The sequence below is a fragment of the Lissotriton vulgaris genome, chromosome 7 (assembly GCF_964263255.1).
Source record: "Lissotriton vulgaris chromosome 7, aLisVul1.2, whole genome shotgun sequence".
Classification (NCBI taxonomy): Eukaryota; Metazoa; Chordata; class Amphibia; order Caudata; family Salamandridae; genus Lissotriton; species Lissotriton vulgaris.
The window spans coordinates 1258216694-1258232875 of NC_141695.1; the positions used below are offsets into that span (position 1 = coordinate 1258216694).

A 16182-nucleotide genomic window follows, 5' to 3' on the forward strand; every position below is an offset into this window, starting at 1 on the left:
GCAACGAGGATTCCCGACGTCTTTTCAGACCTATGCAGCTGCAGCCCCTGGGCTAGGTAACTTCGGCATTTCGGTGCCCCAGCATAGCCTCACTATCCAAGGGTCCAGATCCTTTTTCGTTTTCAGCCTAACTAGTCGGATTCGTCCGATATCCTTAACTTTGCTTTTACTTGCCTCCATAGACTTTGTCCCGCATCCCGCGTGAGAGTGCACACTCTGCACCCGAGTCCCCTAGGCCTCCTACTAGTAATCGGAAGGTTCAGTAGTCAAGTCCTAGCGATTCCAAAGCCTATTAGTCCAGTACTTACCTGCTAGTAATTTCGCATTCCACTTTTGTAGTATATGGTTTTTCGTGCCCCTCGGGCATTTGTGTAAATTGTGCAACTTAAAGTATTTTCGTAAGAGTTTTGTTGTGTGCTTAGTACCCTGTCCTCATAAAGAGTACAGGGCTGTTGTGATCTAAATAAATACACTGTTTATTTTCATAACACTTGTGTGATGTCCTTTCACTTGGTGTTCAAGGGGTATATGTGATGGTATAACAGCTGGCTTAACACGCCCTCTAGAGTCTAGCCTAAAGACTGCTCTTGTCCATGCTACTAGGATAGCTGGTCTATCGGTTGACTTACAACCAATCATCAATAAGGGTTGTTTGGACTGATACATAGTGATCACTAGAACAGTGAGCACTGCATATCAGGCCAACTTCTCACACCTTCTCTATAGCATGCTTTTGTAGCAGTGACAGTACTTCCTGTTTTAACAATGTTAGATGATCTTGACTCATTGGACGCTGTGTGGGGGGGATGTTTGGTGGGGTAGCTGTGAATTCTAGGCAATAACCATGTTGGATAATTTGTCTCACCCACCTGTCTGATGTGATGTTTTCCCAGACAGGTAGGAACTGTGATAGACGTCCCCCGACCGGTGTTATGGGGTCTGGGGGGAGCTGTATGAAGTGACTGTTTTGGGGTTGGGGAGTTGCGGTTGTTGTTATTCCCGCGACCTCTACCCTTGTTGTTATCTCTGTAACTGCCTCTTGAATTACCTCTGGGTGATGTTGGTGTAAAATAGGTAGATTGCTGGCTTGTGCCTGTATTCTTTGACCCGCCTCTATAGGTGGACCTACGAAAGGAACCCCTTTGAGTTGGCTGTTGTAATGCTCCCATTGATTTAGCCGTTTGTGTCTTTTTTCATCTTTTCTAAAGTCTCATCTGTACCTGAGCCGAAAAGTGTTTTTTCATCAAAAAGTTGGTTCAATAAGGATGTTTGTACTTCTTGTTTGAACCCTGAGACTCTAAGCCATGCATGTCTTCTTAACATAATACTGGTGTTGATGGATCTTGCCTCAGTGTCTGCTGCGCCTAAGGCGCACTTAATGGAAGTGTTAGTTATTATCTTCCCTTCTTGTATGAGCTGGTCTGCCCTTTTTTGATATTCCTTAGGGAGATGTGTAATGAGTTTTTCTAACTCATCATAATGAGCTCTATCATAGCTTGCACGTAGCGCTTGTGTATTGGCTATGCGCCATCTGTTTGCTGCTTGGGATGCTACTCTTTTGCCAGATGCATCTATTAACTTGGACTCCTGATCAGGAGGAGGAGCGTCTCCTGTAGATAATGAGTTTGCTCTTTTACGAGCGTTTGTGACTACAAGCGAGTCCAGAGGTACCTGTCCTTTGATAAATATTGGGTCCTTTGGGGCTGCCTTATATTTTTTATCAATTCTTGGGTTTAGTACCCTAGCCCTCACAGGGTCTTTGAATATGTCTGCTTTGTGATTGAGAAGACCCTTCAGCACAGGTAGTGTTCCTGATGTTCTTTGTGCAGCAGGTAGTGTTTCTAAAAGGAAATCCTCTATTTGAGGTTCCGTGTGTAAGTCTACCTTATGGTATTTTGCTGCCCTATTAATCAGCTGTACAAAACCTGTATTATCATCAGGTGGTGAAGGTTTTGAGGGGTATAATTCCTGGTCGTTATCATCTGACCCTGCATTATAATTCTCCAAACGGGTCTGCTTCATCTGGGGAAGTGTCGTCATCCCCATGAAGTTCTCCCTCGCCTGTATCACTTTCTACATCTGTTTGAGGTGTAGATGGTCTTGGTGTAGAAGGTGGAGGAATAGCTGGCATAGTGTGAGGAAGAGGAGAAGAGGGTGTGTGTCTAGGTTGAGGAGAAAGGGGAGGAGTTGTATTTGTCTCCATTGTTCTCTTTTTAGGAGGAAGAGCTTTGTCGCCCAGCTGTTCATTTTTCCTCTTTTTAGATAATTTTGTCACCACTTTGCGGATCGATAAACAAAGTCTTTTGTTTTGGATCTGTCTGATGCTCCTGTGTCGGTACCGAAGTTTTTGGTTCCGAAAGGTGCCTTTGCTTCTGACCATCAATGTTCTGTGTTTTCGGCACCGAGAATTTGCTCGATTTCGATTCTTTCGGTGTCGAGTAAGTCTTCGACGTCGAAGCATGTTTCGGTTTCGACATGGAATGTTTCGACTGCGAGCCTTCCTTTTTATGGAGCTTCGGTGTCGATGTCGACCATTTCTCGGATCAGACATGGTGGGAGGCCGAGTGTTTCAGTTTCGTTGCCGGGCCCGAAGGCAGAGAGTCGGAAACTTTCTTCGGTAGTCTGACCGGGCTCGAAGGCGGGGTCGACACCAAACGGGGTCGGTTTTTCGGTAGGGGGACGTCGTCACTCACGGTTTGTTGAGCGGCGATTTCTTCGACATCAGACTCGTCCACTTCCGACCCCGACTCGTCCTCATCTTCTTCGGGGTGCTGGGCCTCAAACAGCTCCAGGATGGCCTCCGACTGCATTCTCGATACCTCGTGTCTTCGGGCTCGACGGTTTCTAATCGTCGACTTGGAGGAGAATGCTGCGCAGGCTTCACAGTCCCTGGATTCGTGTTCAGGTGATAGGCAAAGATTGCACACCTCGTGAAGGTCCTTGTGTGGGAACTTAGCACCACACGTTGGACATCTCTTGAAAGGAGTCCTTTCCATGGCCTCCGGGCTGGACTACGTCGAGATAGGCCTCCCGGTATCGTCGACGTAGAAGTCGAAAATGTTTAATGTTGACGTCGAATGCGTTGGAATGGAAATGAACTCGCGTTCGATAACAATACCGTCGAATTGGAAAGGGAATACGCGCCGAAATATCACTTTTTTCTGAAGTCGATCCGGAGCGCTTCGATCCTCACCCGCACCCGATGGCGGAAAAAAACAATCTAAGGATGGTGCCGATGCCCATGCGCACTAGCACCCAAAGGAGGAGTCACCAGTCTCGTGACGACAAAAGACTTCTCCAAGAGAAAAACAAGTGCAATCATCTGCGCCCAACACCAGATGGCGATCTATTCATAAATGTACCATCTGCAGCCCATATGCCTCGAACATATATTACCCCTAAAGGTACAGTAGAAAGATGATCCAGATACAAGGGGAATGACTATTCCTATGGCAAGGCTGTGTGCACCCGCACATGAGTGCACCAGCATGCGTGCACCCGCGCATGTGTGCACCAGCAGGAGTGTGCCTGCCCATGTGTGCACCCGTACATTTGTGCACCAGTGGTTACCAGAAAGGCCTAGAGACCTCTTTGTCAACGTCAAACGAAGCAGCAGGAGGCTTGCAGATGTTTCTTCGTCACACAGTTATTCCCCAAAGCCACCTTATTTTAGCCATCAATGCAAATGTCTTCTAGGATATTCCTTGTGATGGGTCAACAGACTTGGAAAGCGCAGGCGGGAACCCTTGGATGGAGATGACTGGTTCACTGGGGGCACAGGGGGTTATCTTGTTCTTGGGGTGCTGTGAGGAGCACCCCAAAGGGGTTGCAAGTACTGCTGCTAGGGCTCGCCCTGTACCCCCCTCCCCCGAGTGTGGTGTGGGGTTTATATGTCTGAATGAGAAGAAGCTTGCATCAGTGAAAGACACTGCACAGCACCACCGCTGAGGCTCGGAGAAGTAGGAGTAATGCACATTCATTTAATGGCCTCTTTCACCCGAAAAAATGCATAGCACTCTGCTCCCAACCCCACCCCTGAAGTGTTCTCTCTCAGGGAGTGAAACGGCACAGAGTGCCCAGCACATGCACCACAAGCCTCTGGCGGCCAGTCACAGGCATGTCACTTGGACCAGTGTGCAACAACAGGTCAGCTGCGGAGCAGAGGCCGGCCTCCAGCTGCTACGGTTGCATCAAGTGTGGTGGCACAGCAGGCCTGGACCCAGCCCTTGCATGCACATCGAAGCTCCACCTAGCAGACTGCACACCGCAGGCAGCTTCAGGTGAAGCGCACACACATACAGTCTGTACTACTGGGGCTGTGCTGAGAACCAGCCCTATTAAAGAGGACAGGAGGGAGAAGCCATCTTGCGAAGTGTTAAACCCATCCTTGCTCCTACTGATGCTCGGAGGTCGAAATATTAAGAAATTAAATGAACAAATAAAATAATAAAATATGTGCCCTTTCTTTAACTCTGGACATAACCTCTGCCATGGTCTCTTCTCAAAAAAGAAATGAGAACTTACCTGTAACTGCAGTTATCCAGTTTTGGTATTTTTCATGGATTCACATGCCTGAATTATTCCCAGTCATCGAGATGTGGGACTCCCATCTCGGCGACAGCGAATGATCCAGGCATGTGAATCTATGAAAGATACCCAAATACTGGATAAGAAAACAAGTTACTTACCAATACTGAATAACTGTAGTTACAGGTATCTTTCATAGATTCACATGCCTGAATCATTCCCGGTCGCCGAGATGCGAGTCCCACATCTCGACGATGGGGAATGAGTCAGGCATGTGAATCTTTGAAAGATACCCTAATACTGGATAAGTTCTAAATATATAAAACGAAAACTATAAAGACAGGCCCACCACAAACAACAAGGGAGGGCGAGGGGTAGACAGGCGGGGGAGCGAGAGTAGAGCAATGTCAACAAGTGCACGTAGCCACGTTAATTGAAAACAGATGGCTCCTGCAAGGTGGATGCCAGCACAAGCACGAGTGTAACTAAAGTGCAGACCGATTTCTAAAGGTCACTCCTACACCAACGCTGCGCTAGACTCGACCTAAAAAAGTGGGCAATGTCTAAAAGATAAAAACTGTCGTAATTTGCAACGGCATGCAGTACAGGTTTTTGCAAGGTATGGAAACCTGCATGGATTGGAGGTTCACAGTCGCGGCGGAGGCCCACAGTCGTTGAGGGGGTCCCCCACTCGTGGCAGAACTTCCGCCCTGCAGTTTTCCATTGCAGAGGTTCCAGCACCCCCGCAATGACTGCATGGCCTTCACCATGACTGCAGAGGTCCTTTGTGAATCAGGTCCAATGTTAGTTTTGATACCCAGGAAATCACCAGTAAAAACTCGCCATGGGGACTGTAAAAAAAAAAAAAAAAAGGACCACGATTATAGATAAAAACTGTTGTTATTTGCAAAGACATGATGTACATGTGTTTTTGCCAGGTATGGAACATTGCATGGATTTGAGCTTGATGCAGGCAATGAGAGTTTTTAGATGAGGCAAATTAACAGTACAAACTGACCCAGCAGACTGCAAAACAGGCCCATAAAAATACAAACAAGTGTCAGCTCACTCACCTGAAGGCCACCTGGCGAGGAGGGCATGCTAGTTGGCAGCAATCAGGAAGGAAACAAGATAGTTGGTGGGCGGCAAGGAGGGTAGCTGGCTGGCCCGATCCACGGGAGGCCCCGGCTGCATGTGCAACCCTCTTGGCAGGACAGAAGTGCTGGAGAGCAGGCTGTGAGGGGAGTCAACCCAGCAGGTTGCGGGCACCGTTGACAAAGACAGCAGGCGACGACGTTCTCAGCAGAGGTAGCTGGAAGAATGCAAAAAGGCTCCTTAAAAGTCAGCTGTGAATGTGCAACAGCTGACTTTTAAAGGGCCTTTGCTTCCCGCAAGTGCCTCACATATGATGTCATAAGTACTGGGCTTGTCAATACCCGATTTCTGTAAACACAAAAGAGGGCCACCGGAGCATGTGCAAGTGACGTTGCTATCACGCATAGGGAGTACCCTACCTCAGCCACAGTCAGACATAATGCACGGTGAAGGGACTTTTTTGTTGGTGCAAATAACAGATTAATGTAAATAGATGTACATAATTTTACTTGCAGGTGATCAATCATAGTTCCAATAGCTCTCTCCTGCCTCTCACCTGTGGCCTACTGTTAGGCACTCACCTGGTAACACAGGGTACCAGAAGGCAATATTTTAAAGTACTTGTATCTTATGTGTTCTCCCCTCTTATTTTTTCAATATACAGGTCCTGTGCACTTAACGGTTAAATGTGGTCCTTGTGCTCTGAAATATTTGCCAGAAAATAAGTGGCAATGAAACATGTCAGCCGTTATGCTTACAATGGGTGCAACATGATATGGTGTTTTTAATCATGAGTGCGGGCATAAAGAATTAAAGACATGTGCTCTGTCTGTGCCAGACACAACTCATTTTCAATTCTTTTTTCTGGTGAGGTAGAATTGTCTCATCCCTCTAACGGGACTCTTAGGGAGTTTTTTTAGATGTGTACCATACATGAGAGGTTTATAGGATACACATACACATGCAACATTCTTCTGCACTTGTTCGGGTGTTGGGTCCATTCGTCACATAGAAAGTTGCAAATGATGAAAGAGTGAGCATGAGAGGAGTTGGCCTAACCGCTAGGGTAGTCTACCTCGAATCTGGGGAACTGGGTTAGAGTCTCAGCAATGACGCTGAACATCCTGTGATTCTGGACAAATCACTTACAGGTAGATTCATCAACACAAATTGCGCTCGCAATAGTTGCGAAACAGCTATTGGGATCGCAATTCCATGAACCGCAATTCATTAACAGAAAAACAACCAAATTGCGAAATCGCAAAATATATTTTGCGACTTCGCAAATAAAATCGCAGAATCAAGGTGGAACCCCCTTTGCGATTCTGAAGTAGCTGGTTTCCAATCATTCTGCAATTTTATTTGCGAAATCGCAAAATAATCGCAAACCAAATGCATGAAAAATTGCAATTAGTGAAAAAGCTCAAAATCGCTATTTGCGAGGCGCAAGTTAAGGAGAACTCAAACCAGGTGGTAACCATAAAGTAAAAAAAATATATATATTTAAAAAAAAATTCTAACTAGCTACAGGTGCGGGGCTGAACAAACACACTTAAGGAGACACAGTAGGAGCATGAGGACATTCACAATGCCAGGACTCTACATGGTGGTAATGCGTCGAAGGCTCCAGGCTGCAGCCAGGAACAGACGCAGGATCCAGGAACGAATTTTCCGGCAGCGGGTCACACTCCTGGGCCAGACTGAGGAGGAAATCTACACAAAGTACAGGCTGAATGGGGCAATGATTACCAAGCTCATCCGGGACCTTGACCCCCTGATGCAGCAGGAACTCACCCTCTGCTCCTTTCATTCAGGTGACAGCGCCTACGGCCTCCGTGAGTACCTCCTCAACCCATACCTCAACCCTGCCACAACACAGCAACGGCGTTACAATGCTGCACACATTCGCACTAGAAATTGCATTGAGCGGACATTTGGGCTTTTAAAGAGCCGATTCCGCATCCTACACAAGACTGGTGGGGCCCTCAAATACCAGCCTGAGGTCTGCTGCAGCATCATGGCCGTGTGGGCAATACTCCACAATATTGCTACCAAGCAGAGGATACCTGTGGAGATCTCTGGCAGTGAGTCGGAAGGGGACAACCGCCCACCTGCACATGTGCATGTGCATCATGCACGCGGGGAGAATCCTGCAGAAGGACACAGGTGTCGCAACCAATTCACAATGAACTGTTTCTACTGCACCCATTCCCCTCGCACAACACTGCACTCATGCATGACAAATGTAATAATGATATGAGTCGGATTTACTTGCGACTATAAATTCTTATTGTTATTTTCACAATAATGGGTCTTTAATTTTTTTACAAATTACATGAGAACCGTATTTCCTCATACAGCCCCATGATAGAGAAGAGGGCGTGCTTGTCTAATCAGCATGGCCCTGCTGGTAGAGTTCATAGAGTCACTGGCGCCTCCAGCCGGACGCACCCAGTCGCCTCTCCACGTCCTCCACAACACTATTGGCCCGTGATGCTGCAGTGGGCCTGGTGCTGCGGCGGCGTACGGTTACCAGCGGCAAGGACAGGCTGCTGTGACTCGAAGTGCCCTCACTGGAATCATCACCCCCACTTGCTTGGCCATGGCCAGATGCCTGCAGACTCTGCACAGCTGTTGTGACTTGTTCAAGGGCCCTGTATTTGCATCGCAAGAGAGCGGAGCGAAAGTTGGAGGTGGCATTTCCGATGAGATGGTTGGATCTTGTGTATGCTGACAGGCGGGTCAGCAGCTGGCGGTGGCGGCGGCGGGTGATGTCCTGATGAGACACCAGGATCTGGCTGTTCTCCCTGACAGCTGCGGTCATGACCTGCATGCTTTCTGTGAGCTGGCTCACGTTTCGCGCTGTTTTGTTGAGCTGCAGGAGGATGGCTGCCAAGTGGCGTGCCTGCTTCTGGTGGACAGCAAGCATCCAGCGTTCTATGGCCAGCCCAGGATCTCTGACATGTTCCCCAGTGCCAGCGCGTGTTGAGACGTTGCGCTGCTGCCTCAGTCTGCTGGACTGAGATTGCACAGTGGCTGTGCGCCATGTCTGCCTCCTGGGTGGTGGTGGTGTGGCCTGTACCACTGCCATGGGTGTCACATGGGGTGGTTACTGTGCTCCTGTGGCTGCAGGGGTGGCCCTGTCCAAATGGGGAGGTGGTGGTACTGCTGCTGGTGGTAGTGATGGTCCGGGTCGTGGGGCAGGATGTCCCTCTCCCTCGGTGTCCTCAGGTTTCTCCTCTATGTGGAGGGCCTCGCTGTCTGTGCTGGGTTGTTCAAACGCACCTGTGATGTAAATGGGTGCATGATTAATGATATGTATCTTGCACATGGGATGTTGCTATATGCATGCAGGCTTGCATTCCCTGATTGGCTTTAGGAATATCTTTCACTTGACAGGTCTGGTTGTGTGTGGCTATCCGGGAATTGTGGTCACACTACAGGTCCCACAGTGCAATAGGGCATTTCAGGTGTGCATGGCCTGCATTACTGGGGTTATCAAATGGCTAGCTCTGGAGTCATGGGCATTGTTAGGGGACGGGGTCGCAGTCGCATGGCACTTACCTTGGGATTGTTGGGTGAGTCGGGAGGAGTCCAGCCGGGTGACCCCCACGCAGGCTGCAGGATTGAGGGTGTCCTCCACCAGGTCTTCGAGTGGAGTGTTGGGAGCAACTGTGGGGTCTCCTCCTCCGGTAGCAAGTTGCTTCCCCAGCCTCTCAGCGATGCGTTCTTTGGAACGCCCTCGGAGGTCGTATCACCTCTTTTTGAGCTCGTTAATGGAGCGCTGAGTCACTCCGACTGAGTTCACCTTTGCGCGGATGCGCAGCCAAATGCGCAACTTGTCGGCCTCAGGCACCCTCTGGGACTCCTTTCCAAACAGTCTGTCATGGTCCTTTGATACTCCCTTTATGAGGTACTCCAATTCCTGCTCAGAGAATTTTATTTTTCTCTTTCTGCCTGGTGCACTGCTCCCTGCTGCTTCCTGGGACATTTTAAGTTGTTGTTTGTGTCCTGGTGTGGTGCTGCAGGATGTCTGTTGTGGAGCTCTGGGCTGTGCTTCTTCCACTCTCAGGCTCTGCGTTCTGAATGAGGGAGGGAACTGCCTACTTCCTGGTTGTGATGTCATCATTGTGCTCGAAATGAGACTTCCCATTTTTGCGATCTCGCAATTAGCGAATTTTAAACTGCGATTCGGAATTTTTCGCAATTTAGAATTCGCAGAATATGGACTTGATGCATTTGGGGGGTGAATCTCCCTGTGCCTAACAACAACGAAAATGAATGTGTCCTCATGTAACGCAACTGGCGCTATGTAAAGCACTCTGATACCCGATATCTTTGGGTCAAGTTTGCGCAATCTAAAACTCCATTAAAAAAAAGAAAAAGTACTTTTGGCCCCGAGAAAAAGTTTGTGAGTACCCATGCCTTCGAAGAACCTTTTTTCCCAACTGCACAGGGTTAGGGTGGACCATTGTATTCACCCAAAATTCCATCTAAAAGGTGGTTTTCCCTGTCCACCTTAACAAATCAGTTGAGTTACCTGTTTTCTTCTCTCAACCAGACTCTGTTGCGGAAATGGCTCTTCATACACTAGATGTTAGAAGACCTTGAATGTATTACAATAACAGAACCAATGATTTCCGTAAAACCAAACCACTCTTTGGCCTTAATAAATGGCACTTTGAATAAAGAGAAGTGTTGCCTATTTTGTAGATAGGCAGCAACTGCAGCAAAATGTTAGTGTTTTGAAGTGTAGGCAAGGCCAGAGAGCTGTAAATGTTGAAGGTAGTTAACAATGTTTTGCACAGTTGCACTGAATGGATCGATGCGCTTATTACAGCAGTAAAAGACAAATTGTTTCCACTTGGCTGCATTACATGCTCTGGTTGTAGGCCTACAAGCTTCAAGAATGGTCGTATATCCAGGTAGGAGATAGAGATAACCTAATTCTGTGACATCAGGAGCCAAATCGCAAGGTTGAGATCCTTTGGATTGTGAGTGAGAAGTTCCGGGTTGCGGTGAAGCTTCTTGTGGAGACCTATGGAGAGTTTGAGTAGTGTTGTGAACCAGGGCTGACGAGCCTAAGTGGGGGCTACTAGAATAAGAGGGAGAGAGGTGTGCCTGAGCCTTCGAACCAGAAAAGAAAGAAGAGGGAAAGGCGGAAAAGCATAGGCAAATATCCATGATCAGTTCATCCATAGAGCATTGCCCTGGGATAGGGTATGTGGGTACCTAGAGGCGAAGTTTGGGCATTATGCGTTGTCTGCGCTTGGGAACAGATCGATCTGTAGAAACCCCCACTTGTGGAAGTAGGGGAGGATGACTTGGTGGTGACTTGTTGTATCCTGAGGAGGTCAGCAAAGTCACTGTCTGTCCCTGGGAGATGTCCTGCTAACAGATGGTAGGTGTGATGTATTGACTAATGCCAAATGGTCTGAGATGGGCGTGAACCTCTAGATGGGCCCCCTCCCCCAGTTTTGGTACATAGCAGTCATATTGTCCATGTGGACTAAGGCAACCTTGCCTATCAGGAACGCTTTCAACGCTAGGGGAATAGCTTGAAGCGCTAGGTTGTTTATGTGGAGACTTTGGTGTTAGGTGCGCCAGAGCCCCTGAACTGTCAGAACTGTAGGTGAGCATCCCATCCCATCAGGGATGCGTCCACTGTAAAAATGATCTGTGGAACAGGGTCGAGGAACGGGCGCAGTTTACACAGATTATGTGTTCCACCACTGCAGAGAGCGAGGAGTATGGCTGTCTATCAACAGTAGATCCTGTACCTGAGACCACTGTAGTGCTAAACATTCTTGCAGCAAACGCATGTTCTAATCGTACACGTGGCACTATGGCGATGCTTGAAGCCATCATGCCCGTCAGACGCTTGACAGTTTTGACTATTAATTGTTGATTGGCTTGAAATTGTGGTAGCAGTGTCTGGAAATTTTGAATTTGTGCTGTACTGGGATAGGCTAGCCCTTCTTGTGTGTTGATGAACAGTCCCCAGATAGTGGGCTGAACATCTAAGGGGTTGAAGATGGGATTTTTGGACATTAATGGTAAACCCTAGTTTATGAAGCAGATCTGAGTGTGTTTGTGACAGCGAGAGGGTACTGGTTTTGATAAGCCCGGGGAAAAACGTGGATGTTTTGTCTGCATAGATGTGCAGCTACCACCGCCAAGCATTTGGTGAATAACTGGGGTGCAGCGATCACCCTGAATGGGAGGGCTTTGAACTGATAATGTTTGTCAGCTATGACAAACCGGAGGTATTTGCGGTGTGCTGGATGGATTGGGATGTGAAAGTAAGTGTCCTTTAAGTCCAGTATGGGCATAAAGTCGCCTTGCTGTAGAAGTAGGATCATGTCTTGAAGGGTGACCATATGGAAATGCTCTGACAGAATGTAATGATTTATGGGCCTGAGATATAACATAGGCCATAGTGAACCGTCCTTTTCGGGAATGATGTTGAAGAGGAACAGGCTGTCAGCTCCTTTGAGCAAGAGAGCTTGCTCTTCCTGGTTAAGCAGTTGTTCATGTTCTAGAAAGTTTGTGTGCACGAGGTGGAATGTTTGGAGGTGTGGTGATGCGCTCAAGACAACCATGTTGGATAATGTCCTCTGATCCGATGTTATAGATTGTCAGGTGGGGAAAAGTAGCTGTAATCGACCCCCGACAGGTGAGATGATCGGGAGGGGATGATTCACTGCTTGGTGTTGGTTAGGGCACCAAGTGAGGAAGAACCTCTGACTAACCTTTGAGTTGTTACCTCTGTATGTGCCCCTGAAATAACCTCTTGAGCGGGGTGTTTGAAGGGCCCCCATGGACTTAGCGGCCTCCGTGTCCTTCTTCATCTTTTTCAGAGCTTGGTCCACTTGTGTGCCATATAGGTGCTCCTTGTCAAAGGGGAAATTTAACGGCATCTGCAAAACTACTGGCTTGAGGCAAGAGATGCGCAGACAAACATGTCTGTGTAATAGGACATTGGTGTTAATACCCCTGGCAGCAGTATCAGTCTAAGGTACACCTAATGGAGGAATTGGAGAGGAGTTCGCTCTCTTCGAAAAGTTCTTGCCCTCTCTTCCTATGTTCCGCTGGGAGGTACTGGAGGAGTTCCTACATCTCGTTTAAGTGGGCATGGTCATATCTGGATAAGAGGTCTAGTGTATTTACAATGTGCCAGTGATTAGCGAATTGCGCAAAAACTAGTTTCCCTGAGGCATCAATTTGTTCAGACTCCTTTTTGGGAGGTTAAGCGTCAACCGAAGTTTGTGAATTGGTCCTCTTGCGGGCGTTGGACTCAACTAAGGAATCAGGGGGAAGTTACCCTTGGAAACAAATGGGGTCTGAGGGTGCAGCTTTGGATTTTTTTACGACCCTGGGTGTAATTATGCGTGCTTGAGCAGTCTCTTTAAAGAAGTCATCTGTGTGAAGAATTATGCCTTTTAACATAGAGAGATAGGGTTTCAAAAAGGAAGTCCTCCTCTATAGGCTCTTTATGGAGCGGGACCAGGTGGAACGCTGCAGCGCTGCTGATGAGCTCCTGGTATGGGGTGGTGTCATAAGGAGGGGATGGTCTGGCAGGGTAAAGGTCTGTATCAGTGTCCCCTGTGGGATCCATGTCATAATCCAGCCAAGGGTTTGTGGTGCATCATACGAATCATCCACACCCCCTGCCCACCAATGAAGGAATATGGGGACCCCCTGTGAAGTAATGTTTAGGGGGTCACCCTGAGAAAGAGGTGGAGAAGGTGTAGGTGGTGTTAATGGTGGTGGAGAAATAGTTGGAGAAGGTGCAAGGGGCCTTGTCCGTCGTCCTTTTTTTAAGAGGCACCAGAAAATCAATCGCTTCTTCAAAAAAGAGTTTGTGTTTTGATGGAGGAGGCGTCAACCCCACAGTCTTTGTTAGGATGCAGCCAGTCTGGGGCTGGATATGTATCCTATTTTGTTCTGGATCGAGCCGCTTCTGCATGGTCTGGAGGATTGGCTCCACCGCAGTACTGGGAGCCGATTTCGGTGCCAGTCCAGACATTTTCTGTGTCGATGCAGGCTTGGGTTTCAATGCCGAAGAGGTCAGAGCGGAGGATGTGGGGTGTCGTATTGGTGCGGAACCGAAAGGCTTTGACTGTGCTTTTGAGGCAGAGGGCGTGGAAGCTGCAGCAGTTGTTTGGTGCAGATCATGGCCTGTTGGCAATGGTAGCCCAAGAGCCTTATGCTCAGTTTAAACAGAACGTTTTTGAGGTGGCAGGATGGGGGAATGGGTTGACAAAGTGAAGATCTTGCAGTTGGAGATCGATCTCAAAGTCAGCGTTATGCACGGTAAAAGTATCTTCCGCAGAGGCTTTGTGGAGTTCCTCCTCGTCCTCAACATCCTGGTGTCTCAAAATGTCAGGTGTGTCATCTACCTCACAGCGCTGCATCTCTGTGTGAAGTACACTTCAGTCCCATAAAGTCTCCTTGGACCAGAACCAACATACCTCGCAGTGCTTTTCCTTGTGATCGGGAGACAAGCACAAGTTGCACATCTGGTGAAGGTCAGTTCACGGGTACTTGGGGTGGCACTTGGGCACAAATGGAATGGAGTCCATTCCATCAGCAGGGAAATCTAGGAGAAGCTGTGGAAAAGGAAAGGTAGGCCCGAAAGGGTGTGGCCCGAAGGCCGTGGTCACGTCGATGTGACGACAGAAGGTTTTCCAATTTTCAAAAAGATGGAACTAATGAACTGAAAGGAGTTCGAAACAGTCTTGAACTGGAGCACAGTAATACAAGTCGAAACCAGACGGTGGAAAGTAAACAATCTAATAATGGAGTCAATGCCCATGCGCATTATCACCAAGAGGGGAAGTAACTTTACCTTGTGACTCAAAAGACTTTTTTGAAGAAAAACAACTTGCACACATTTTGGACCCAACATTAGATGGCAGGAGTATACAAAGCATGTGTATCTACAGCCAAACATGCCTCGAACAAACACTTACTACCATACTGAACGACACTGCTGGGCATAGAGAGACAGTGCAGCACTTGGTATCCTTAAAGTGGCAGAATCAATTTTTCCGCATTGCATTATCATTTATTCCCTTTTTAAATTTCTGAGGTGTATTCTCAGTTTATAGTAGTTTAACAGGTTTTCATTTAGAAAGAAAAAAAAACATTACCCAAACTGGGCATATAGATCTTAACATATTTCTAAAACAAGAGTTTATATATACGACGTGATGAGATCAAACACTCTCCATTGAACAGCCTATGTCTCCCCTACTACCTATATCCCTAAATTTATGAAAATATTTACGCCAGTGCTGACAGACGGTCATTACCAAACAAGTGAGGTAAAACCATCTTACCGCTCCAGACATTTCCACTGCAGGAAGCGATTGAAGTAGATGCTGTCTAGGTAATCAGCAAAAGGAGCAACGCTCAGGTAGTCATGTATCAACCTAGAAGAGAAAAAAGTTAGACTGCAGGATTGTTTTATGAGAGTCAATGACAGAGAATGTAGCAGACAGTTCAATCCTAAACAAAACAATGGTACTTAAAGAGGGTTTAATGCCTACTATGAAGACCAAACATTGCCCACACGAAGCACCCCACACAGCCTTTCCTTAGGCATGCTTAAGAGCTCATTGCAAACTTTGTGAGCTTGCATTTACTATACACGAGACTCGGACAGTGAAGCCCTGTCCCTCAAATTCATAGGAACTGGTATTCATAAATTCCATGAACAGAGGCAACCCCTGTGGGACTGGGGAGATGATGTAGCTTAACGGCTAGGGCTAGGGCAGTCGATCTCACTTCTGGGGAGCCGGGTTCAAGTCTCAGCAATGAAGCCCAACATCCTTTGATTCTGGGCAAATCACGTAATCTCCCTGTGTCTAACAAAAAATAATATGTCCTTGTGTAATGCAACTGTGCTCGTGTAAAGCGCTCGGATACCTGATACGTTCGGTTCAAGTTTGCGCTATATAAGACTATGGGGAAATACAAAACCACAAACTTTGCTGGTTTGCTGCAACCCGCTACATAAAAAATGCAGGAAAAGAGGATCCAGCTCAAGTCACTGAATTTTCACTAATAAACTTTATGGAGCATGCTTCAACTTTAAGATGCCAAAAAAGAGTTCGGAATTTCCAACAGTGATTACGTCACATTGCCATACATTAACAAGCATTTGAAATGCAATAGGTCTCGCATTAGGAAAGTTTGAGCTATTGGTATTGTAATGACACATTTTTTATTTATGTGTTGGTTTTGAAAATGAATATCTTTGTCATTTCCAATGCCAATAGTTATAACTTTTGCAAATGTGATACCTATAGCATTTGTAATGCAATATGTGTAGTATTTACGTGTCTTGGATGTATTGATATTACAAATAATAATGGCTTTTATTTTTTTTTAATAATTAATACAAAAATAAAAGTTTTTGTGATTTATAATGGCAATAGCTTAAACTTTTGTAAATAACTTTTGTGAAGATTATGTTCAGTGTATTTTATTGTACGAAAATCCAAGAATAGAAGTGAAATAGTAACATCTTTTTGTGACATTTATAATAAAGCT

General features: G+C 47.0%; 1 protein-coding gene across 2 annotated transcripts in view; it reads right to left on the reverse strand.

Moving 5' to 3' along the window:
* Window positions 1–16182, reverse strand: part of GRK6 (G protein-coupled receptor kinase 6) — a 627649-nt gene that overhangs the window by 465745 nt on the left and 145722 nt on the right. For both annotated transcript variants that reach the window (XM_086931798.1, XM_086931797.1), the window contains exon 6: window positions 14967–15059. In XM_086931798.1, the coding sequence (XP_086787924.1) occupies window positions 14967–15059 (93 nt within the window). The remainder of the gene's footprint in view (window positions 1–14966; window positions 15060–16182) is intronic.